At 38.2% G+C, this 27538-nt stretch overlaps 1 protein-coding gene across 3 annotated transcripts in view; it reads right to left on the bottom strand.

Annotated features, from left to right (window-relative positions):
• The window catches only part of LOC109416319 (syntaxin-16-like), a 98102-nt gene extending 77490 nt beyond the window's left edge, over positions 1 to 20612 (bottom strand). Inside the window, exon 1 of one of the 3 annotated variants that reach the window (XM_062845896.1) lies at positions 18178 to 20612. In XM_062845896.1, coding sequence (XP_062701880.1) covers positions 18178 to 18258 — 81 coding nt within the window. In that variant the 5' untranslated portion in view covers positions 18259 to 20612. The remainder of the gene's footprint in view (positions 1 to 18177) is intronic. The other 2 variants (XM_062845897.1, XM_019690358.3) reach the window with 2 other exon arrangements.
• Positions 20613 to 27538: the final 6926 nt, after the last annotated feature.

The raw sequence follows: 27538 nt of genomic DNA, 5'->3' as shown, positions 1-27538 counted from the left end.
AAATTATTTATTAACTGGTGTTAGAAACCGCCAGTGCACCAGTAATTTTTAGCAAAGTTCGGTGGGACACCCACCGAGTTATAAGATTACACAAAAAATGTTGTAAACTGTTTATTATCACTAATGCATTGTAATCGTTGGGTTCATTACATATACCTCTGCATAAATTACTTTACATAAACTTTGCATAAATTTACTACATTACTTCTGCATAAATTGTTTTTTTTTTGTTCGATGATTTATTACATCTGAATTCAGTTTTTTTTGTATAATATATTTAGCTATTAAAATTTATTTAAATTTAAAAAATACGGCAACACGGCAGAATGCTCTGCAATGATGACGCTCTCGTTCACGCGCTGCTGCATTGAAAGAATGATAGGTTGATCTGGAGGGGAAATATTGAACCAATCAATTGATCCATGGAATAATTTGACCCATGGTTTGAAGAATCTTCGAGAGGATTGATGTAACAATTTTGAAGGTGGGGAAATATTGTAGAGAAAATTGAAGAAAAATGCGCTATGGAGGGGAAATATTGCTGTGTGGTTGATCAAACGGAAGATAGGGGAAAAGTTGAATGATTGATGTCAATCTATTTTTGAACAATATTATACATTCAATGTTTCCATAAAACGACCAACTATTCATCAATATATACACCGTGTGACTGGCGCTATTGACGATATGATGATCGCTTCGAAAAGCGTTGAAGAGCATCTTCAAACATTGAGTGAGGTTTAGCAAGTTCTATCGGACAATCACTTGGAACTTCAGCTATCTAAGTGTCATTTTTTGAAAACGCGTACAGAATATCTTGGTTACGATGTCAAGTTCAACAGTATTCAACCGAGTGACCGGCATATTGAATCTATTCGCGAGTTTCCGATTCCAATCGATCGAAAAAGTCTTCAACGTTTTCTCGGACTTGTTAATTACTTCAGAAAGTTTATTTGCGGGTTCAACATTTTGGCAGCTCCGTTGTACGACTTGTTGAAGGAAGATCGAGAGTTTGTATTAACCCACGAGCGCTCGCGCTGTTGTATTTTGTACAACACGTTGAAAAAATCTCACTTTTTGTACTCAGCATTAGCGTGGTGCTGACGCAGGTAGTCAACCGCGCGAATTACGGAAGGTTAACAAGGAATCATCTAGAGGCGGTAGATAAGCTAAAGCAAGCACTGATTTTTAAACCAGTTCTTCGAATCTATTCTCCAACGGCGGAAACGGAGCTTCATACGGACGCTTCTTCGGCAGGCTACGGTGGTGTACTACTACAACGACAAACAGATGATGGGTTGATGCATCCGATTATGTATTTCAGTAAGAAAACGTCACCAAGTGAGTCAAAATTGCACAGTTTCGAGTTGAAGACCTTAGCAATCGTGTACTGCCTCCAAAGGTTCCGTATTTACTTTTTTTTTCTCCCTTTTAAATGGCTCAGACCTGTTTGGTCCATATTTGCCAAGTGTCAAGTTTGTATCAGTTATTCAAAATGACGGTTACGCGAACAAAACTATTTGAGTGTCTTCATGAAAGTGTAATCTATACCAACTACTCCAGTGATTATTCAGATAAAGTGATTAAATAATGATAATTAAATATGATGATAAAAAGGAATATTTACAAGAATCAAACACTAACTTTTGCTTCATTGATGAATTCAGCCAACTGTAAATACTGGTCTAGTTTTTTATTTTTTAATATATTTTTTAATTCAAGTTTCTGAATGAGAACAGGGTACTTACTTCTAATTGTTGAAAGTCTAACACAATCAAAAAGGATATGGTGTAGATTTTCCTGGATATTGCAAGTGGTACAAATGTCTGATCTAATGAGTTTCCATTGTGCAAGTCTTTCTTTGGTAGCCGTATGAAAAGTTCGAATTCTATTGATTATTATGGTTTCTGTTGTTGATAGTTGTATATTGTAAAACCATGGTTTAAGTTCTATTTTATCCATTATTTCAAAGTGTTTAATACCTTTTTCTGTAGATAACATTTCATATTCTCTGGTCCATTCAGTTAAAAGTTCATGTTTAAAATTTAACAGGCAGTCTCCTAAAGTAAGAGCATAGTTTTCTTGTTGTGTTCTATTTACACCTAACTCAGCAGCTGCATCAGCTCTATCATTACCCAATATATTTACATGTCCTGGAATCCATTGTATAACAATTTCTTCCAAATTATTGTAGTAAATCAATGTAAAAAGTTTATTTATTAAATAATTGTCTGTATTAGGGTTGAGAAGATTGAGGCAACTACTTTGTGAGTCTGTCAAAATTACTATTTTAAGTTGGTTTATGCTAATTGCGTATTCTATTACTTCTATAATTGCTACTAATTCTGCATTCATTATTGAAAAAGCTGGACTAAGTTTAAAGCTGAAAGACTTTTTATTTTTCTCATCATAAAAACCGTAACCTACACCTTGAATTGTTTTAGAGCCATCTGTAAAAATTTTAAAATGAGTTGAAAAGTTATCTCTAAGTAAATATTGTACCAACAACTTTTGAACTGATATGGGGGTTGTATTTTTATTTAAATTGTTGATTACCGGGTTAATAATGAGTTTGTTTAGATCGTCTAGTGTAATTGTGTCGTCTATTGAAGCTTTGCATTGAAGAATGTGAAAATTATTAATTGATGCAACTTTTTCTAAATAAGAAGTGTATTTAGGTATTACATCTGAATTGATCAAGTCTTTAATTTTATTTACAGTAGGACTATTATTATAGAATAAAGTTTTAAGGATTTCTTTGAAAGTTAAATATTGTGCTCTGTATTTTAATGGGAGTTCACCTGCTTCTGCATATATTACATGAATTGGGGTTGATTGTAAAAATCTGAAGCTAGTTCGTATGGATAAGTTCTGAACTTTTTCAAGTCTATTGAAATCTGTTTTACTAGAGGAGGAATAAACTGAAATACCATAATCTAAAACGGATCTAATAATTGAGTTATTTATTTTTTGCAAAGTAGCTGGATGGCAACCACCCTTTTTTCTGCTGAGCATTTTTAGTATATTAATTTTTCGTTTACACTTATTTACAGTTTCTGTGATATGAGTTTTGAAGTTAAGTTTTTGATCAATCCAGATACCTAAATATTTATGTACAGCTTTGATTTCTATTGGATTATTGTTTATATGAATATTAATGTTATCGGGAGGATTATTGGAAAAGCATATTGTACCTGATTTATTTGAATTTACTTTCATTCCCAAGGATATTAATTCAGAGTTTATTAAGTTAAGAGATGAGTTCATTTTATTACTGGCAATAGTTAAATTATCACCTTCGGTTACCAAAGCAAAATCATCTGCAAATTGAATAAGAATACCCTCTATTTCAGTAGAATGAAGTTTCGAAGTATATATGTTAAAAAGGATTGGTGATAATGGGCAACCTTGTGGAAGACCCTTATTAGTCTGTCTTTCTATTGTGCTACCATCGTTAAGTGTAAGGATAATATTCCTTTGTTTTAAATATATATACAGCCAATTCACTAATTCCGGAGGGTAATTATAATCTTTAAGAATATTAAGTAGTTTAGATATATTTACATTATCAAAAGCTTTAGATAAGTCCAGAAATGTTACTAAAACTATTTTACTCTCACTCTTTGCTTTATTTACTAAGGAAACTAAGGTATTTACACAATTTACAGATGATGTTTTCTTTTTAAAGCCAAAGGAATATTTAGGGATAATGTTATTTTCTGTTGTATATTTATTTAGTTCTTTTTTGATTTTCATATTTATAGTTTTAAGAAAAGTTGAGATTAAACATATAGGTCTATACGATTCCGAAGAATTTTCAGGCTTACCGGGTTTTAGGATAGGAACACATTTAATTTTTAACCAATCCAAAGGAATGGTTAAAGAAGTTAAAACATTATTACAAATTAAACTTATTTGTTGTAGTAATTCAGGTTTTTAAGAATAAGAAAGGAAATGTTATCAGGGCCAGGAGCTGAACTGTTTTTCTTTGAGCGAATATAACTAAAAACTTCATTAAAATTAATAGATAATTTATTTACAGTGGGTTGAATATTATATTGAACTACCCAATTACAGCGCTTTCTATATCTGCTGCAAAATCTTTTATCACTTTCGAAAAAGGTGAAACAATTAATCAGAAGCCATCATCATCCAACAGTCATCAGCAGTCTATTAGCAACCAGAAGCAACAACTACAACCACTGCGCAAAAACAATATCCAGCAGCATCCAAGCCCGCACATGCCACAACAAACGACTGGCAATCAAAATGACTTCCACTCAGCACCTTCAACTGAAAGCACAGACGGTCAATTCGAATTTGATCCAATGCGTCCACCCATTGTACGCCTGACGCAGCAATCTGTGCAAGGTGATGGGCGCTTTTTAAAGGCCAGACTGCGTGACCCAAAAATTATGAAAATTGTCCGCTTATATCTTGCCTACATGAAAGACCAGCCTACAACGGTCTGTGTAGACGGCATGACATCTACAAGCATTAGAATGCTGCTGGCATCGGAAGGCTTGCCTACGGTTCCAGAGCATCTAAATCGCATCTTCGTCGAAGTTCATCAAGAGTATGGAGTGGATGCAACTGAAGCGGCAGCTGACTTGCTATCATACGGACGATTCCTGACCAGCGAAAGGACCAACCGATTGCAGCACCTACGCGAGAGTGCCAACAAATTTTACTCTCCCGTCCCACATTTTCGGAAATAACGACGCCTTCTTTGGAAGCAGAAACTCATGACGAACCATCAACGGGTAATTCTCAATCTGACTGTATTTTAAATATTTCACAATCCGACACACTTCCAACTACTTCTTCGACAAAAAACAACTCGACCGAAATTTTGATTTATTGTCAAAATTTCAATCGAATGAAAAGTCCAGCCAAAATACAAGAAATCCAAAAAAAATTATTAGGCTCATCCTTCTCGGTAGTCTTGGCAACTGAGACAAGCTGGGATGAAAGTGTTCGAAGCGAAGAAGTTTTTGGAAGTGCTTTTAATGTATTCCGAAACGACCGAAACTTTCATGAGTCCCAGAGGAAATCAGGAGGAGGAGTTCTCGTGGCTATTTCGGCCAATATTGATTCAGAAATCATGAACACATCTAAATTTAAAGAATTTGAGCATGTCTGGGTGAAATCTCACATAGCAGGTGAAACACATATTTTCGCCTCAGTGTATTTTCCACCAGACCATGCGAACAAAACTACATACGAAAACTTTTTTCAATGTGCTGAACAAATCATGTCTGAACTTCCTCCCGAGATTAAGGTTCACATATACGGAGACTTTAATCAACGTAATGCTGATTTCATTTTGGACTCTGAAAATGAAAGTATTTTACTCCCAGTCGTTGGGGAGAATGAAACCTTGCAATTTATTTTTGACAAAACTGCAAATTTAGGTCTAAACCAAATCAATCACATAAAAAACCGCCAAAATTGCTACCTAGACTTTTTATTAACGAATATCTTTGACGACTTCTGTGTCAGCGAATCATTGTCTCCATTATGGAAAAATGAAGCTTTCCACACAGCAATCGAATATTCTTTGTTCATACATGAGCACAAAATCCCCAACGACTGCGAATATGAGGAAGTGTTTGAATACAAATTAGCGAAGTACGAAAACATAAAATGTAAATTAAGTAGTGTAGATTGGCAAGCTATTCTTAAGAATGAAGGAAATGCCGAATCTGCCGTAGAAAAATTCTACAGAATTTTAAATGAAATTATTGGGCAAGAAACTCCAATAAAAACGAAACGTCGTCATATAAATTCAAAATATCCAATATGGTATAATCAACAAATCAAAAATCTGAAAAATCGCAAACAAAAAGCACACAAAATTTACAAAAAATATGAAACTGATGAAAATTTAGCTAAATATTTGAACATATGCGACCAATTAAATTTTGAAATTAATAATGCATTTGAAGAATATAATACGAGAACTGAACTCGAAATAAAGTCCTGCCCAAAGAACTTCTTTAATTACGTAAAAAGCAAATTAAAATCTGACAATTTTCCATCCGTTATGCATCTTGACGAAAAAGTTGGAGACAACCCGGAAAAGAATTGCAATCTATTTGCGGATTTTTTCCAGGAAATCTATACAACTTTTTCGGAAGAAGATCGTGACCGCGATTACTTTGTTTTCTACCCAGATTTTATTAGGAATGTTGGTGTGAATCAAATTCAACCAAATGAAATTTTTGAAGCACTTTTAAACTTGGACGCCTCTAAAGGACATGGTCCAGACAAAATTCATCCAATATTTCTGAAAAATTTAGCTAAGGAGCTCACTGCTCCTTTATTTTGGCTTTTTAAAATATCACTCGATACTGCAAACTTCCCAAAAGTATGGAAAACGTCTTTTTTAGTGCCTATTTTTAAATCTGGTCGTAAATCAGACGTACGTAATTATCGCGGCATAGCCATTATCTCTTGCATTCCAAAACTATTTGAGGCAATTGTCAACAGAAAGTTATTTCTACAAATCAAAAACAGAATAACTAACATGCAGCACGGCTTTTTTAAAGGCCGATCAACTTCAACAAATTTGCTTCAATTTGTTGACTATGTACTGAATGCAATGGATAATGGAAATCACGTGGAAGCTCTTTATACGGACTTTAGTAAGGCATTTGATCGCATCGACATACCAATGCTGCTTTTCAAATTGCAGAAAATTGGAATTGAACCAGGTCACCTGAAATGGCTTGAATCATACCTGAGTGACCGCCAACAAATAATTAAATTTGATGGATACAAATCAAAACCAATTCAAGTCACTTCCGGTGTACCACAAGGTTCTCATTTGGGACCTCTTCTTTTTATCATTTATGTAAACGATATTTCCTTCATTCTCAAGAAATTAAAAGTGTTAATTTATGCCGACGACATGAAGCTCTTTTTGGAAATAAGAAATGATGAAGACATCAATGTATTCCGCAATGAAATAGACATATTCTACACATGGTGCAACAAAAGCCTATTAGAACTGAATGTTAAAAAATGCAATCTAATATCATTTAGCAGAAAAAGAACAACACCGAATGTCTCTATCGCATTAGGAAATAAGAATGTGGAAAAATGTGAAAGGGTTAGGGATTTAGGAGTAATCTTAGACTCTAAACTTACATTCGTTGACCACTACAACACAATCATTCACAGGGCTAATAATATGCTAGGGTTCATTAAGCGCTTCTGCTATAACTTCTATGACCCATATACAATTAAAACACTTTATATTGCCTATGTTAGATCTATTTTAGAATACTGCAGCACAGTATGGTCTCCTTTTTCAACCACGCACGAAGAAAGATTAGAATCAGTGCAAAAACAATTTCTACTGTTTGCTCTTCGTAAATTAGGCTGGACATCATTTCCACTTCCGTCTTACAAAGCACGCTGCATGCTTATTGACATACAAACTCTGCAAGAGCGGCGTGAAATCGCAATGATTTCATTCGTAAACGATATCGTTTCGCATCGTATAGACTCGCCTGAAATCTTATCAAAACTGAATTTTTATATACCCTCTCGGCAATTAAGAAATCGGAATATTTTCGCAAGTAACCACCACCGAACAAACTACGCCAAATTTGGGCCTATAAATCGCATGATGGTTGCTTATAATAAACATTGCGAAACGATTGACTTTACCATGTCCAGGCAAAATTTAAAAACATATTTTCGTACCATTAGAAATAGGAACACTTAAAAAAAAAACAAAACACTACACAATTTAATTCATTTTTTTATATATTTTTCAATGTATTTCATAATTATAATATTAAGAAATAAGAAAAAAATATGTATATGTATAATGTACTAGTCTACGTCGGTTGACGAAATGAAATAAATAGAAATTTTGCCTTATAAACTTCGTTTGTTATGTTTGGAAAATTTGTGTCCATAAACTGAGATGACAGAATTGGATCATTTAACAATTTAATGTTATTCTTATTTGAATATCCACTACTTATTAGTTTCACAGTGGACCAAAGTTGTTTGATATTTAATTCTGGGGTCAATAAGTCCGTTAATTGATGAAAGCTTTTTCGTTTCTCTTTACGAATTTTAGCTTTTAAAATTGTTCTTGCTTTTTTAAATGCTAGAAAGTTTTCTAAAGTTAAATTTTTACAGTATGCAACAAGTTTTTTGTTTTTATCAACAAGAAGATTTTGAATTTCAGTAGTCCACCACTTTTTTGGTTGGAACTTTTTGTTGGGTTTGTATTTAGCATCTGTTATTATTTGATTGAAAGAGGTTATCAGTTCATTTGGGGTGTTTAAAGAATTTGGATCGATCAGGTTTAGATTTTCTATTGCTTTCTTGTTATTTACTAGTACTGTTTGGTAGTTGAAGTGTTTTGCAGCATTTAGAATTTGGAAAATTATTATTTTGTGGTCTCCACAAATTTCTTCATCCAAAACCGTCCAACTGGTTTTCGGGGCTAAATCAGATGAAACGAATGTAATGTCTATTGCAGATGGAGTAGTGTTAGGTGGTTTAAGCATTGTAGGTGAGCCATCATTTATTGAAGTAATGTCCTTATTGTCTATCAAATCAATTAGAAGTTCTCCTCTTGGGCAAATTTTGTTAGCATTATTCCAGATTGGATGATGGGCATTAAAGTCACCAGCTAAAACTGTACTTATATTTACTTTATCAATGAAATCAAAAAGAAGTTTTAAGGGATGTTTAATTTGGTTATTGTTAATTGGACTTTGGGGGATATAAATTGAAATAAGCAAATATGGGACAGAAGTGTTAAGAGTTTTGACAGCTATTGCTTCTATGGGATGTAAATCAGGAATTTTCAAAATTTCAAAATCAATTTCATTTTTTATTAGGAACCCCACTCCCCCATAACCATTGTCACGGGTTCGTTTTGGGAACTTATATCCGGCAAATTTAAAATCTTCGTTTGGTTTTAACCAAATTTCAGATAAGAAAGCAATGTCTATTTTATGTGATTGTAGCAAATGAGAAAGTAATGACCGGTTTGCAGTTGGACGAATGCTATTGATATTGTTTTGGAGGAAGTTTAAATTCCTGAAGTCAGCCATTTCAGGATTTACGGTCGGGAGGTTCAGAATTTTGTAGAATCTCGGGATTGACCAGTTCGTTAAGTTGTTTATTTATGTCAATTGGAAGTTGATGGTTGTTTGTTTTACTGTTTGTTTCATTAGCCTGTGAAATGTTGTTAACAATTGTTTCTTGGATTTGTTTTATTTTGTTTATGAGTTTAGTAACATTGAGTTGTTTAATAATTTCTACCTTAAGTTTGTTGACAATCTGTTCAAGTTCTGTTTTTGTTATGTATTCTGAGGGAGCATTATTATTGTTGTTATTTGTCTGGGTATTGTTTGGCGGTGTGTTCTTGTTAATGACTTGTTTTTGGTTGATCACGTTTGGAGGTTTGTTTTTGAGGGTTTGGTTTTGGGGGTTTTCTGTATTCACGATTAAATCTTGTTCTTGGTTTTCAGGTTCACCTAGTTCTGGAAATTCGGCCTTATCTTGGAGTCTGTACTGTACTTGTCTTTGAACTGGGTATAGTTTAGCAGCTTCCATAAAAGTTAGCTTATTGTAAGCCATTGCCTTTCTTATGTCATCTTGTCTTTGTCTTTCCTTACAGTCTGAGTCAAACCAGTAAAACTCACTCCTGCGACGGGAACCTTGTGAGATGTTATGTGGACCGTGTTTTACTTGCTAAATTATGGTTTCTCAATATTGCTGCAATTCGTCAATGCAGGAGAGATTGCAAACAATTCGGTTGTGATTTTGAAAACTGCTAAAGGCTAGACTGAAGACTAGATGATATTTGTTGGATACATATTTGAATACATTTTGTCACTCATGATTATTATAATTGCGTGTGACTCAGTAAGTAAGTATCAACATAAAATGTCTATGTTTCTAAAAATGTAAGTTCAATTCCCAATTTAGGAAATGATTGCAAAAAAATAAACATGAACAGCAAGGGTGGGGTGGCGGTAAAGTGGCTGTTATTTCTAGTTTTTTTTTTGTGACGATGACGTATCGATAAAGCAGAACCCACTATTTTCAAATCGATGTATCTTCAAAAATCTTTATCAATCGATAACGAAGTGACTTTGTTTTTATTTAAATTTCTTTAAGAAACGATGACGATCGCTATCGATTTTTGATATGTACGTCTTTAAAGATCGTTATAAAGAAATGTAAAGATTTTTAAAGAAATGGTTGACCGGGAAGCTGCAACATGCAGATGCACTCTCACGGGTAAACGTGCATCTGATTGAAGAGGATTATCGGACGGTGTCTTCTGTTTTTGAAAATGCTCTTTATGTTGCTCAGTTGCAAGACTCAGCGGTGGAAAATTTGAAGCAAGCGGTGAGTTTGGGATCATTGAAAGATTACGAAGTTCGGGATGAGATTTTATACAAGAAAGTAGGTAACAAGTTGGGCTGCAAAACGGTGAGTCGATAAGGAGAGCGTCCAATATAGCTCTGGTCCTCACAAGTTCCTACCTCATGCTTCCACGGGTCAAGCGATGACAAAGACCGCCAGCTAAGAGTTGTGTGCTTAGCTGGTAGTGCAGCCTGGGCATGTTGTCCTTCTGACTTCAGCTAGATTGAGGAGGTACGATCCGAGTGTCTGTTCACCAAGGAGGTGCGGCTCAAACAGCGTCTGTTCTGGCATCCAGCGGCTGAGTAAGAAACGCTGCACCACGCCCAGCTAGATCCAAGGTGGTAGCCCCATCAGCGTGGTCGTCCCAGTGTTGGTTGGGACGTTAAACAGAACTGGCACGATGGCCCTCCGGCGAGACAGGAGTGTTGGCGTAGGCCCAATAAGCCACCCGTAAAAATCCCCATTGCGAATAACATAGGAGAAAATACGACTCGATACAATCGGCAAAGACCCACGCGACGAAATAAGGACTACGATTGGAAACTTGGAACATGGAATTGCAAGTCACTAGGTTTCGCAGGATGTGACAGGATAATCTACGACGAACTACATCCCCGCAACTTCGACATCGTGGCGTTGCAGGAACTTTGTTGGACTGGACAGAAAGTGTGGAAAAGCGGGCATCGAGCGGCTACCTTCTACCAAAGCTGTGGCACCACCAATGAACTGGGAACAGGATTTATAGTGTTGGGCAAGATGCGACAACGTGTGATCGGGTGGCAGCCGATCAACGCAAGGATGTGCATGTTGAGAGTTAAGGGCCGTTTCTTCAACTACAGCATCATTAACGTCCACTGCCCACACGAAGGGAGACCCGATGACGAGAAAGAAGCGTTCTACGCGCAGTTAGAGCAAACATACGATGGTTGCTCGCCGCGTGACGTGAAAATCGTTGTCGGCGACATGAACGCGCAGGTAGGAAGGGAGGAAATGTACAGACCGGTAATCGGGCGAAACAGCCTGCACGCCGTATCGAATGATAACGGCCAGCGATGCATAAACTTTGCAGCCTCCCGTGGTATGGTAGTCCGAAGCACCTTCTTCCCCCGCAATGATATCCACAAAGCCACCTGGAGATCACCCGACCAACAAACAGAAAACCAAATCGACCACGTTCTAATCGACGGTAAATTCTTCTCGGATATAACCAATGTCCGCACATACCGCAGTGCGAATATAGATTCGGATCACTACTTAGTCGCTGTATGCATGCGCTCAAAACTTTCGACAGTTATCACCACGCGTCGAAGTCGAACGCCGCGACTCAACATCGAGCAGCTGCGTAACGTAGAAGTGGCTCAAGACTACGCGCAGCAGTTAGCAGTGGCCCTACCAACGGAAGAGCAGCTTGGCGCAGCTACACTTGAAGATGGCTGGAGGGACATCCGATCCGCCATAGGTAGTACCTCGGCTACAGCACTAGGCTTCGCGACTCCGAATCACAGAAACGACTGGTACGACGGCGAATGTGAACAGTTGAAAAACGAGAAGAATGCAGCATGGGCGAGAATGCTGCAACACCGCACGAGAGCGAATGAGGCACGTTACAAACAGGCGCGGAACAGGCAGAACTCAGTCTTCCGGATGAAGAAGCGCCAGCAGGAAGAACGAGATCGCGAAGCGATGGAAGAGCTGTACCGCGCTAAGGACACACGAAAGTTCTACGAGAAGCTGAACCGCTCGCGCAGAGGCTTTGTGCCACAAGCCGACATGTGCCGAGATAATCACGGGAATATTCTCACGAGCGAGCGTGAGGTGGTCGAGAGGTGGCGGCAGCATTACGATGAGCACCTCAATGGCGACGTTGCAAGTACCGAAGGTGGCGTGGTAACAGATCTAGGAGTGTGTGCACAGGACGAAAGACTTCCGGCCCCTGATCTTCAAGAGATTGAGGAGGAGGTTGGCCGGTTGAAAAACAACAAAGCCGCTGGAGCAGAACAACTACCAAGCGAGCTTCTAAAATACGGTGGAGAAGCACTGGTGAGAGCACTACACTGGGTCATTACCAAGATTTGGGAGGAGGAAGTATTACCGGAGGAATGGATGGAAGGTATCGTGTGTCCCATCTACAAAAAGGGCGACAAGTTGGATTGCGGGAACTACCGCGCGATCACACTATTGAGCGCTGCCTACAAGATACTCTCTCAAATTTTATGCCGCCGTCTATCACCGATTGCAAGAGAGTTCGTGGGGCAATATCAGGCTGGATTTATGGGTGAACGCGCTACAACGGACCAGATGTTCGCCATCCGCCAGGTGTTGCAGAAATGCCGCGAATACAACGTACCCACACATCACTTGTTCATCGATTTCAAAGCGGCGTATGATACAATCGATCGAGAACAGCTATGGCAGATTATGCACGAATACGGATTCCCGGATAAACTGATACGGTTGATCAAGGCGACGATGGATCGAGTGATGTGCGTAGTTCGAGTATCAGGGACACTCTCGAGTCCCTTCGAATCTCGCAGAGGGTTACGGCAAGGTGATGGTCTTTCGTGCTTGCTGTTCAACATTGCTTTGGAGGGTGTAATAAGAAGAGCGGGGATAAACACGAGTGGGACGATTTTCACGAAGTCCGTTCAGCTGCTTGGTTTCGCCGATGATATTGATATTATTGCTCGTAAATTTGAGACGATGGCGGAAACGTACATCCGACTAAAGAGTGAAGCCAGGCGAATCGGATTAGTCATTAATGTGTCGAAGACAAAGTACATGATGGCAAAGGGCTCCAGGGAGGAATCACCGCGCCCGCCACCCCGAATTCATATCGACGGTGATGAAATCGAGGCGGTTGAAGAATTCGTGTACTTGGGCTCACTGGTGACCGATGACAACGACACCAGCAGAGAAATTCAGAGGCGCATTGTGGCAGGAAATCGTGCCTACTTTGGACTCCGCAGAACTCTACGATCGAATAAAGTTCGCCGTAACACGAAGTTAACCATCTACAAAACGTTGATTAGACCGGTCGTCCTCTATGGGCACGAAACATGGACCCTACGTGCAGAGGACCAACGCGCCCTTGGAGTTTTCGAACGGAAGGTGTTGCGTACCATCTACGGCGGAGTGCAGATGGAAGACGGGACTTGGAGAAGGCGAATGAACCACGAGCTGCATCAGCTGCTGGGAGAACCAACCATCGTCCATACCGCGAAAATCGGGAGGCTACGGTGGGCGGGTCACGTCATCAGGATGTCGGATAGCAACCCGACTAAAATGGTTCTCGAGAGTCATCCGACCGGTACAAGAAGACGTGGAGCGCAGCGAGCTAGGTGGATCGACCAAGTGGAGGACGATCTGCGGACCCTACGCAGAGTGCGGAACTGGAGACAAACAGCCACCCGGTCAACCATTTCTTTGAAAATCTTTACATTTCTTTATAACGATCTTCAAAGACGTACATATCAAAAATCGATAGCGATCGTCATCGTTTCTTAAAGAAATTTAAATAAAAACAAAGTCACTTCGTTATCGATTGATAAAGATTTTTGAAGATACATCGATTTGAAAATAGTGGGTTCTGCTTTATCGATACGTCATCGTCACAAAAAAAAAAACTAGAAATAACAGCCACTTTACCGCCACCCCACCCTTGCTGTTCATGTTTATTTTTTTGCAATCATTTCCTAAATTGGGAATTGAACTTACATTTTTAGAAACATAGACATTTTATGTTGATACTTACTTACTGAGTCACACGCAATTATAATAATCATGAGTGACAAAATGTATTCAAATATGTATCCAACAAATATCATCTAGTCTTCAGTCTAGCCTTTAGCAGTTTTCAAAATCACAACCGAATTGTTTGCAATCTCTCCTGCATTGACGAATTGCAGCAATATTGAGAAACCATAATTTAGCAAGTAAAACACGGTCCACATAACATCTCACAAGGTTCCCGTCGCAGGAGTGAGTTTTACTGGTTTTACTTGACGGCGGAAATCACGCAACTGGGGGTGTTGGTGGCTTCATACGGCCAACGAAATATCTAAAATACCTACCAATTGCATGAGTTTCTGCTTATGTTGGTATCCTGAGGAACAATCCTGCGAGCTACGGCGTAATCCGGACCTTGGCATCATTTTTGCGGTCGGAGAAATCCAAGGAGAAACCGTCTCGGTTTAATAAGGATTTCATTTTTTTTCTAATTCAAGACAAAACCAAAACATTGCTCCTGTCATATGAGATATCAGAACATCTTTACTCAGCTTCACCTAACGACACCGAAAATAACGATAAAGGAGTATCGTGACTAATCTTTGCGCTTCGATATCAATAGGCAAAGTTACGTTGATATCGAAAATTGAATATTTTCCGATAAATGCTCATGAAGAAATCCAAAGTTTCAACGACAACATGGATTTTAACGAAATTAAGTTACTTTTCGGTAAAGATTTATATCTTATCACCGATAAAGGACATATTTCAAGTTTGGTTATCGATCGATGAAGTTGTTTGAATATATGTAACGTAATAATCAGTAAAGAACAGTCTACATTAATATTTATATATTGATAAAGATCTTTAACGTAGTTTGTGAAATGGTTGACCGGGCATGGACCGAGTGGAATGGAGGCGGCTACTATGTACAGCAGAGGCCACCCCGGCCTTAGCCTGACCGGTAAGGTAAGTAAGGTAACAAGTCCTTGTTGTATGTACCCTTACAAATGGTTCCATCGGTTATCAACAAGTTCCACAACGACATGGGACACTTCGGAGTGGACAAGGTTTGCGGATTGATCAAAAGGACTTACTGGTTCCCTCGTATGCGAGAACAGGTGCAGGATCATGCCAACCCAGGTAACCACTAAGCACTGTTCTGAGCATTATAACAGCCATATAACAGCTTTTCAGTGCTAAATAGCTCTATATAAGCATTCCTAATGCTTATGGGCACTATAACCAGTAAGAACTAAATTAAGCCCTGTAAGCCTATATAAAGCCTACAAGCTGCAAAGAAGTTTGTCAGTGCTGTCACAGGGCTTGAAGCACATGACGTTTATATCAATCAAAATAGATTTCGACCAAAACAGACTCGAGTCGGTCATGATCAATACATTTTAAACATCCATGTTGGAATGCTTATCGGAATGGTGTTGTTAAATAGATAATGGAATCTGGTTATGTTAATTATTCCATTTTTTTTTTCAATCAAGACAAACTCCAGCTCGTTTCCCTATTCTTCTGAAACGTTTCCCGAAAATTTATATAAACATTGCATCTCCTGCTTCATTTCCTGCGTTCGTCACCACCAAGCTTACCACTGAATCATCCTCATCCCATATCATTTTCAACCCTCGAAATGCCCAAACTGTTTTGTTTTTCATGGTTTAAATACTAGTTTGATCACACCATTCCCATGGTGCATTGGTGGAGCAGATGAGAAAGGGAACAGACTTGGACTTGATCAGGAACCCGGAGGACAACAGCTAGAATCTGGATGAAGTAGCAAAAAAGCAACTTCAATGGAAGCGAAGGAAGTTAGAAAAGAACAGGAGATAAACAAAATATTTTTTTTCATTTTCTTTGTCTCACTTTTGACAACTTTCGCTCCAGAGACTTGGTACGATATTTCAAAGTTGGCCGTATATCAGCCGAATAATTCGCCAAAAGTGGCTTTTGAGCAGCTCTATAAGAGGATATAGAACCAATTAGCTCTGTTAGCCAGGTTCTACATTCGACTATAGAGCCGATTTAATGCCATTTTTACGGCTTAATGGTTACTTGGGTTGTATTTCTTGTATTGCATTCAATCCTCGCAACAAACGCTACGATGGAGAACTTTTCAGCGTAGAGAAGCCGAAAGTTCCATTTGAAGTGCTGCATATTGACCATCTCGGACCATTGGAGAAGGGAAAGGGAAAAAATGAGTACATTCTAGCTGTAGTAGATGCTTGCACAAAGTTCATCAAACTGTATCCAACGAAGACGACCAAAACAACTGAAGTCATGAAATCTCTTCGAAGTTATTATATATATATATATATATATTATAATATTTCCACACATATTCGACTCCAAAGGTTTTGATATCTGACCGAGGCACCGCGTTTACCTCGCATGCCTTCAATAAATTCATAGCAGACCATGGCATACGCCATGTTAAGGTTGCGACGGCATGTCCCAAAGCCAACGGACAGATCGAGAGATATAATCGAACTATGATGCCATTGATCAGCAAACTCGTCGAGGAGACAGGTGACAGATGGGATTCGATCATTACCGACGCGGAATACATGCTCAATAATACAGTCAATAGAGCAACTGGAAAGACCCCAGCGGTGTTGCTCTTCGGAGTGGAGCAACGAAGACGAATTGATCATGATCTGAAGCAATATTTATTGGAATTGAATGACGAACCGGAAAAGCAAGGGTTAAACACTCTTCGTGATGAGGCAGCTGAGCATAACCAGCGTCAACAAAATTACAATAAGCGAATGTACGATAGGCATTGCAAGAAGAATACCGGCTATTCTGAAGGCGACTTGGTGATGTTGAGGAGAGTAAATGTGCCGGGAGAAAGGAATAAACTTAAACCGAAATTCCGTGGGTCATATATTGTAAAGAAGGTTCTGGATAAAAACCGATATGTGGTGGGGGATCTTGATAAGTTTCAAGTAACGGGGACGAGGTTTGAAGGGATATTCGATCCGTTAAACATGCGGCTATATCAGAAAGCGAAAGACGAAGAAATGAAAACTAGTGTATTAGAAAAAGAAGAAGAACAGTATCAGGATGTTCAGTATTTGGAAGATGAGAAAGAAGACAGTGAATTAGAAGAAGAGGGGTATCAGAATGTGGAGTATTTGGAGGAAGAGGATACAGATGTTGATTACGAAGATATTGAATATTTGGAAGATGAATTTGAGTAATTTCTTTGCAGATGAATAATTTGTGCAGGATGGCCGAGCTGTAAACTTTTTGAATTAACGAAGAAATGTGATGTTTTGCTTTAGAGTGTAATTGTAGTTGGGTAGAGTTGGATGTAGAGATTTGGAGAGCGGACCCCTCCAACAGCGAGACGAGCAGTTCGAGAAAAATTGTTAACGCGAAGACAACCAATAAAAATTTGTTTTTTGTTTATTCGGCGTGTTTTGTTTGCCATCCGGTTCCCCGTCTTCACCTATCAACATAATCTGTTGGGGGAATTATTTTATTTTTCCTACTTACAACCCACATCCGACCATTTTTTTAAGTGGGAATGGTAGAACTTTCAATTCCCTCGGTCGCACGTACATTAGTTTTGCATTTTGTTCCACCGTTTCCGTGAAAAATGAGATCCGGCTTGTGCAAGTGAGAAAATGAGGTTAGAATTGTAGGATATTCTAGGTTAGATTTGCTATTTCACTTCGCCTGAACGATTTTCAGACCCAGAAATATCGTACTTCTAATTAGTTTTCACTGCCGTAAAAAATACTGTTATGCTCAGAATAAACAGTTATACCTTCGGATCACACTCATTTACTCGTAAATCTCAATCTGACTGTAAAAATAATGAATTTCTTTCCAATGTTTTGAAACCCCGAACGAATTTGACATTGCTTTCGGGAAGCATCATCACGACGACGACAACACTCCCAAGCGGTCGAATCGTCGTTTTGGGGGCGAATTTCTCCGTGCACAACACAAACTTACTGCATTTAGGATTATCGAGGGTCACCACCACAAAAAATTATCTATAATCGAATCTATACTTACCGTATCCGAATACACATTTCTGCTGTACAACAAATTATTTCTCAACATAAAAAACAAATCTGTCATGTTTCGCTGCGCCATTATTACAAGGCAAAGGGTGCTATAGGGCACTGCATGGAATTCTCTCCTTCTCTTTCACTCTTACAGAAATTTTGTAAACAACAAGGCCAAGAAACTTCAAAATCCCATACAAAATCAAAACAATGCAGTGCCCTATAAGCTATTTTACGAGACGTTTCAGAACAGCTGATCGCAGCAGCGGCGTCAACTGACAGAAGTCCCCGCACGTTTGTTTTGCTGGAATCTCGTGTAATTTTTGAAAAGGTACTTGTGCGACAAATTGGAGATATGAGAAATTGGTGCCAAAAAAGGCTCAAAAGCAGTTGCAGAAGCAATACAAATCTCATAAATTAATCAGGTATTGTCTATCCGGTTGGAATCAAGACCGACATTCAATCAAAAATTGCAATTTTCTTGGTCCACAAGTCTCGCAACTGTTTCGCATCTAGTGCGCTGTGTGGCTGACAACAACGGGAAGGATGCGCACTACTTTTGACATGATTAAAAAACGTCGCGAGTTGGGTCGCGTCGCGACTTGATTGTGCGAAGTCCGGTTTGGTGGCGGCCCGACAATATTTTTTTCGTTGCGATTGACTCGTTAACTTGCCGAAAAGAATTTAAATAAAAATTTCTAATTATTGTTTTAGCCAGTTTCAAAAACTACGCTTGACTAAAGATACTATAAGCAAAGATACGAAGTGTGATGATTGTTGATGTCGATGATGATCATCCAATCATGACGATGATGCTGACGAGCAATGCTTTAAAGCACGTTTGACAGGTCTCCTGCTCGATTGGAATGACATTGACAGAAAATTTGGAATTCCAATTGGAACATTTCGTGTCTTTGCATATAGTGTCTTTACGCTTGACTTGCGCGCAGTCATTAACCATCATCAACCGGATGATGATTGAAAACGTAAACATCAGAGCGCGGAGTTCTGTCGTTTGACGAGCCTCATAAAATAGACTATTACACTCTTTGCCCAGATTTGACCACTTTTGACAGATAAATTTTGGTAGGTTGTTTGGCTTTGTTTGTCCCTATAGGGCACTGCACTGTTTTGATTTTGTATGGGATTTTGACGTTTCTTGGCCTTGTTGTTTACATAATTTCTGTAAGAGTGAAAGAGAAGGAGCGAATTTCTTGCAGTGACCTATAGGGGACTGCACTGTTTTGATTTTGTATGGGATTTTGACGTTTCGTGGCCTTGTTGTTTACAAAATTTCTGTAAGAGTGAAAGAGAAGGAAAGATTTTCATGCAGTGCCCTATGAGCCTCTGCACGAATCTGGCGTACTGCTCACTCCCACAGAAAACTTGAAATCAGTTCGCACAGTAATGCCTGGTTTACATTGTTCAACAGAAACGAACATTTCACTTGCTAACTTCTCAAAGATGTTCAATTCAATGGAATGATGTGTTTAGACTGAGAAAATGACTTGAGTGTTCACTTGAATGCTCTTGAATGCATCTCAGTTGAAGCGAGTGTTTACATTGTTCAACTCGTGCGGAGCGTACACGGAGAAACTGAAAAACTCAAAATTAGGTACTTTTAAACTCAATTTTGAGTTCTTTTTCATCTCCCTTTTCATGCGCTCTTTCTGTTGTTGTCAGAGAGTGAAGAGAGAAACAGCCCAACTTTTGCAGTTCCGTGCGTCAAGCCAACGCTGAGTTTCTAGCACAGTACTCAAATTTGAGTGAATACAACCTAGTCAAAATTTCGGTTGGGTGGAAAAAACTTAAAATTAGGTATTTTTTTCACATGGAAGCAAGCGGGAACAACCCAACAAAAACATCGATTCCATCAACTCAAAATTGGCTTGACGCACGCAACCCCGAAGTTGGGTGGAAAGAACTCACTTTTGGGTAGTTTCGTCTCTCCGTGTTAGCAAACTGAACTGCCTCATAAAATAGACTATTCATCTCAAATGACCTGAATTCAGCTCACATGAATCGCGGGTTTAAACGGAGCAAGTGAGACGATTTCGTTTGAATTGAATGAAAAAGTTCAACATGTTCATCTTTCGTTCAAGTCAAGTGAGTTGCGCATGTGAGATGAATGGTGGTGTTTACACGTTCAATTTGCATTCAATTGGGCATCAATTGAATCAAGTCACTTGCACTGTCTAACCAGGCATAAAAGTCAAAAAATGTGACTTTTACATTTTACTGTGCGCGCTGTTTTCAAATTTTCTGTAGGAGTGAGCAGGACAGGGCAAATTCGTGCCAAAGTATCTAAATGGTACATATTTATATACTTTGAATTCGTGCAGAGGCTATTAATTTTAAGTCTATTTTATGAGGCTAGTCAAACGACAGAAGTACGCGATCTGATGTTTACGTTTTCAATCATCATCTGGTTGATGATGGTTAATGACTGCGCGCAAGTCAAGCGTAGTTTTTGAAACTGGCTAAAACCATAATAAGAAATTTTTATTTATTTTTTTTTTTTCGCTAGTTAACGAGTGAATCGCGACGAAAAAAATACCTGATTAAATATTGAGTTTTGTATTGCTTCTGCTGGCAGCTTTCGAGCCTATTTCGGCTCAAATTTCTCATATCTCCATTTTGTCGAACAAGTATACGAAAATAAAAATCATTATTGAATGTATAAGAAAATGTTATACATTTTTGCCATTTCGTTTATGTTATATACCATATAAACTATTGTAATGTATAACATAAGAACGAGGCAATAAAAAGTATAAGTTTGGCTTAATACGAACAATCAGTAAAGCTAATGATTTTTAATAGAGTTCTTATATTATGAATGTGGTACAGCTAATGAAATCTATCACTATATATTTTGAAGCTGCCTTCTTCTAATTTTTCTTCTTTCAGTCTGCTGTTTAAAGATTGAATATACATATTTTTTTCTGAAATACTTATTTTATTGATGATTCAGTAGTTTGTAGTACACAGGAATACATTATACATTAAATTGAGATACTGCGCAATCCGGCAGATGTAGTTATCGAGGTAGTTATTGCGTGCTGTAAATATTCCGAGGACTAGTTGAGGATCCGGCGACGTGGCGTATTTGTTTCCGCTTGTTGATTGAGTCGATGTCGTTCCGTTGGAAGTTTCGCTTGCCTGTTTTTGTGTGCCATCATCAGGGCGTCGATTATGTCGATTATGATGATGCAACTGAAAATGAGAGCAATAACGATAAACGTTCATTTCAGCAAATATCTTGAAGTCTTACCCGCCGCCGTCACCGCGAACTCCTAAATCTCCCACGTCAACTGGCGTAATCCGAGTCAGTAATCTTGATTTGCAGTCCGGGAGTCATCTCCATGCCATCCGCTTTCTTTTCCGAGTCGCAGATCTTCACAAACTTCGGTAGGTATCAAGGGGAATGACATATCCTTTTCTAACCGGAATATCCGCATTTATCCGTTTCTAACCGTCGCTAACCGTGTCTAACCGTTGCTCACTTAGCAGCTCGCTTAGCAACGGTTAGCGACGGTTAGAAACGGATAAATGCGGATATTCCGGTTAGAAAAGGATATGTCATTCCTCTTGGTAGGTATTTCGTTCAATCGGGACCGACAGTATTGTTGAAATTAGCATTTCTTAATTTCAAAAGTATTTTATTCTCAGTGTAATAATTACAAGAGATTTAGGTCGGACGGTCCGGGCATCCACTCACCACCTCATATTTTTCAACAAGTATGAGCTTCGCTAGCTCCGACTGCTCCGTATGGCTTTTCGAACGACAGCGGCTGGACCGGGAACCGGATTTTGATCAGGATCTGAAACTTATTAACATTACTTGCCATTCTTCCTACCAGCGATCAATTGAATAGAAATTTTCAAGAATAATTACCTAATTAAGCTTGGTCAAACACTTGTGAAAGAAATGGTGCAATTCTATCTTTTTGTTCACGACATTTTACTGCTGCTCGCAGGTGCCTACGGTGCCTTTTGGCGGGAACTTTATTCAAACGGCAAACTTATGTAAAGTATAAGCTAAACCTTATACATTTTGTCCATTAACCAAAAAACATGAAATGTATAAGTTTGTCTAATGGTATGTTGTGGGGCATTAATAATTGATATATTATTAGTTTATAATTATTATTGGGGTAAATATACGTTGTAAATTAAAAGGCGATTGTAATGAATAAAATAATTGAAATATTTTTCGTGTACCTTTACAAAAATTACACGATATAAGCTATTTTACGAGACGTTTCAGAACAGCTGATCGCAGCAGCGGCGTCAACTGACAGAAGTCCCCGCACGTTTGTTTTGCTGGAATCTCGTGTAATTTTTGAAAAGGTACTTGTGCGACAAATTGGAGATATGAGAAATTGGTGCCAAAAAAGGCTCAAAAGCAGTTGCAGAAGCAATACAAATCTCATAAATTAATCAGGTATTTTTTTCGTTGCGATTGACTCGTTAACTTGCCGAAAAGAATTTAAATAAAAATTTCTAATTATTGTTTTAGCCAGTTTCAAAAACTACGCTTGACTTGCGCGCAGTCATTAACCATCATCAACCGGATGATGATTGAAAACGTAAACATCAGAGCGCGGAGTTCTGTCGTTTGACGAGCCTCATAAAATAGACTATTCCAGCAAAACAAACGTGCGTGCAATTCTGTCAGTTGACGCCGCTGCTGCGATCAGCTGTTCTGAAACGTCTCGTAAAATGGCTTACACTGCGAAACCGGCATTACCCTTTAAGGAGTTAAAAGTACCCTTTTTTTGCTTGTATATGGAGCTGTCAAAATAAAGGGTACTTGTCAATTTCTTGAAATGGGTAAATTTTGCCCTACTCATAGATCCGACCGATTACTCTTCAATGGGTGAAAAATGTGTTGAACAGTTTCATGGCGCATCCAGTCGCACAAGACTGATGTTTGTGATTCTGATAAGTTTGACGATTTTTTCGGGTAATTGCAACGAAATTAAATTATGTCTGAAAGTGACGAATTGATTAAGGATTTTTCATTTTATTAGGATGTTCGTGGTTCTGGACCGGCTCAGCCTTGGGCTCAGCGATCAAATTTGGAGTCAACATTTTATCGACCAAAGACCAGATGCCGAAAGTATGACCATTAGTCATTAAGAATTAAAGTTCAATTCATTAATGAATAAATATTGCACATTTACAAAATATTATTAGTGTTGTTTTTTATTTGATTGATAATTTTAAAAGTTCAAAAATCTAAGTCCGCATAAAATGATAAAAAAGGGTAAATTGTACTCTTTTCAAATTTCAAATCGTTCTAGAAAAAGGGTAAAATTCACTCGTTGATTTGACGTACAAGCGGTTTACCCTTTTAAGGGTGTGAACCATTTCGCTTATTCTTTAACTTTTAGTTAAAATTTGACACTTCGATAGTTATTTTGAAAATAACCCTACTCCCGAGCAGGGTTAGTCTTGACAGTTCGATAGTAATTTTTTGTTCGCAATGGTTTGGCTGCGTACTGTATTTTGTTCCAAATAACTACTCGTCTGTCAAATTTCAAATGGACCGCCGTCGTGGTTATTTTTTAACTTTCCGATGGCAAATAACTATCCAAGTGTCAAATTTTAACTAAAAGTTAAACGAATAAGCGAAATGGTTCACACCCTAAGAGTAAATGCCGTTTACTCTTTTTATGAGTTCACCTAGTTACTCTCGAAATGGGTGAAAAAGTACTCTTTAAAGAGTACTTCAGTCTCTCAGTGTGGGGGAGGGGGGGTCTAGAAAAGTGTGACAGTACTAAGGGTCTGTGTCAATTCTAGATTGAGTTTAAATAAGGGCGAAAGTAACATGAGAGAGTTAACAATTGAACTTTTTTACACTTAGACGCTAGATTGCATCGCAACCTAGCGATTTATGATAAAAAAGTTCAACCATACTTGCATCTTGTCACTTTAATTTGCAGAAGAGAGAGTCGATGAAGAGAACTCTCTCATGTTACTTTCGCCCTTATTTAAACTCAATCTAGAATAGTCTATTTTATGAGGCTATTATGAATTCGGTTGGAAATCAAAAAACTTTTTTTGAGAAAAACATTTTTACTAATTTTGGGTTGTTTACAACATACATCGGAAGTGACGTATATGATAGTGCAACATTGAACGCACACAGCGCGCCTCACCCGGTACTGAAAAAAAGTGTCGCTAGTCGAAAAGTGTCGCTAGTCAAAACGTCGCTATTCGGTTTGGTGCTGGCGCCTAGATTGCTGGGGCTTAGATTTGCTCCAGCAATTTTGAGCTATACCTCAATTTATAGGGCTAAATATACGATTTTGGGCTTTTTTGACTGCAAGCCATTAGGCATGGAAATATTTTTTTTAACCAATCAAAGGATAAATTGGTCAATTAACATCTAAACTAGAAATCCTCTACATAGAGATAAGCGGAAGTTACATATGTCGATTCGGCAACGCTGTTCATTTTGTTTGCATCAGCTGCCAACACTTGCTGCAAAGCTAGATGTTCAAACTTTGTGCGTCTCGTAAAATGGCTTAATAATTTTTACTTTAATTTTTACTTAAATTTGACAGTTCAACACTTAAACTTGACAGTTCTCCCAAGGAAATAATTATCGAACTGTCAAGTTTAAGTGAAAATTAATTTTAATTTGCCAATTGACACAGACCCTAACGAGTCTGGAATAACTCATCCCCATAGTTCCAATCGAGCAGGAGACCTGTCAAAACGACCAGGATAAGCCATTTTACGAGACGTTTCAGAACAGCTGATCGCAGCAGCGGCGTCAACTGACAGAATTCCACGCACGTTTGTTTTGCTGGAATATCGTGTAATTTTTGAAAAGGTACTTGTTCGATAAATTGGAGATATGAGAAATTTGAGCCAAAATAGGCTCAAAAGCTGTCGTAAAAGCAATACAAAACTCAATAATTAATCAGGTATTTTTTTCGTTGCGATTCACTCGTTAACTTGCGAAAAGAAATTAAATAAAAATTTCAAATTATTGTTTTAGCCAGTTTCAAAAACTACGCTTGACTTGCGCGCAGTCATTAACCATCATCAACCGGATGATGATTGAAAACGTAAACATCAGAGCGCGGAGTTCTGTCGTTTGACTAGCCTCATAAAATAGACTATGGTCCACTGCACGAATGTTTTCTGGCCTGCTTACTCTCACACGAAATTTGACGTTTGAGAGGTGCCGACACCGCTCAAACGTCAAATTTCGTGTGAGAGTAAGCAGGCTAGAATAAATTCGTGCAGTGGACCATTCGCCACTTTGGTATAGTCTATTTTATGAGGCTAGTCAAAAGACAGAACTCCGCGCTCTGATGTTTACGTTTTCAATCATCATCCGATTGATGATGGTTAATGACTGCGCGCAAGCCAAGCGTAGTTTTTCAAACAGGCTAAAACAAAAATGATTTTTTTTTTATTCAAATTTTTTTCAGCTCTAAGGGCCGATTTCTTCACCTAGCCGGCTTAACGACGTAAGCCTGGTTTATCTTAAACCGCACTTAAAGTTAAGCCAAATTCTTAAGCCAGGTTTAAATATTTGCATTTCTTCACACCGGTTTAGCAAATAAAGGCGACGGCTTACGCTAAGCCAAGCTTAACGAAATTTCCCATATCATTCCAGTGACTTTCCAATGGAAACGTCATTTTAAGCCGCCGATATTTTGAAATGCCCGTTATATGCAGTATGGAGTAACAACAACAAAACATCCGCTGAAATTTTAGCAGGAAAAGCGGAATCGCTCAGTATTTTTTTTGGATACAGAAGGAAATTAACAATAATGATCTACCTAGACTGTTGATGTTTTATCTAACGCTAGTATAGAAGATCTACAATTTAGTACCTACTACATACGATGTTTCCACAACATTTGGTGTTCGAATTTGCCTCTCATTGTTACAAAGTTGGAGTGCCACATTGCAGAAAAGGCGTTGCAATGTTGATATCATGTTTTGATATCCATAATCGCCTTCGAATAAAGTTGCATTTCGATAGTGAGTTTTTGAAAATGTGTTTGTCGTGAGATGCTCCAGAGTTCAGACCATTTTTCGAATATGTTTAAAATTTTGAACTGTGTATATTCAATGAAAGCCACAGCAAAGTTCAAGTTCAACTAGAAACTGAAATCCCTTAATAGAAACAGTTTATTCTACTTTTATTCCATTCGTTGGTGTTTTTAATACTTTATTTTAAAAATGTTTAGGTGCCGTTCACAATGCTCTAATGAAAAGGAAAATATGATCGTGCGTTACGGCCCATGCAAAAAATTAGGATATTAATATAAAAAAGTGTTAATACGATGCACGCTGCCTTGTACTAAAATATGAAACGGAACGTTTTTTGCAGTGCTGAAATAGTTATTTTTGCAACTTCTCTTCGTAAAAGGCCATTTTACCTCACGCAAATCTGACAGGAAAAGGCCTACTTTCCCACACCAAATTAACAGTGCTGTAATGGTTCATTACAGCACTGATTTGCGTTGCGTAATGAACCATTACAGCACTGTTTTCAGTTTTGATCAACCTATTGATGCTTTCTGGACGCAGGTTTGAAAAAATGTGACAACTGCACAGTATAATCTGCTATGATCAGACTTCCTTAATCATGGCTATGAACATCAGTGTGCAGTCTGATGAAAAAGTTTAGTTAAAAATTATCCTTAAGTGGTAATTTATGAAGGTGCAAAAAACGTTGTACGCAACTCGGTGCAGAACTCGATTTTACACCACTCGTCGTAATTATCCAACTCGGCAAGCCTCGTTGGATAAATGTACGACTCGTGCTGTAAAAATCTTCATTCTGCACCTTGTTGCGTAAACTACTATTATGCCACAAGTTGCAAAAATGATGATTTTTTCAGCACGAGTTGTACATTTATTCAACCCAGGCTTGCCGAGTTGGATAAATACAACGAGTGCTGAAAAAATCGAGTTTTGCAACGTGTTGCATACAAAGTTTTTTGTAATTACGAAAAACACCCATCAATTACAACCTTAACTGCACATTCTGAGCAAACATGCAAGCGGACTTCCACGTGTATTAGCCATCTTAGCCTATTATCCGATCAAGTAGGCGTTTCACTAGGCCTACAGACCACTAGACCAGGACAGACCGAAATGGTCGGTCACAAATTTTCAAGCTTTTGTCCAGTTCAGTCTGATACTTTTTCTTCTAACGACCTATCTAGATTCAATGTCATCGAATATCTTCGAAAAAGGCATTAATATCCGTGATGTTAATATGTTCGTAAAAGCCTCCACTAACCGGTAAAAATACCCATAAGGTCATTTCTGGCTGAAAATTTGAAGAAAATAACTGATTTTTGAAGCATCCGTTTTCACTGTTTTGG

The sequence above is a fragment of the Aedes albopictus genome, chromosome 1 (genome assembly GCF_035046485.1).
Source record: "Aedes albopictus strain Foshan chromosome 1, AalbF5, whole genome shotgun sequence".
Classification (NCBI taxonomy): domain Eukaryota; kingdom Metazoa; phylum Arthropoda; class Insecta; order Diptera; family Culicidae; genus Aedes; species Aedes albopictus.
This window is presented reverse-complemented; position numbering and strand designations above follow the sequence as displayed.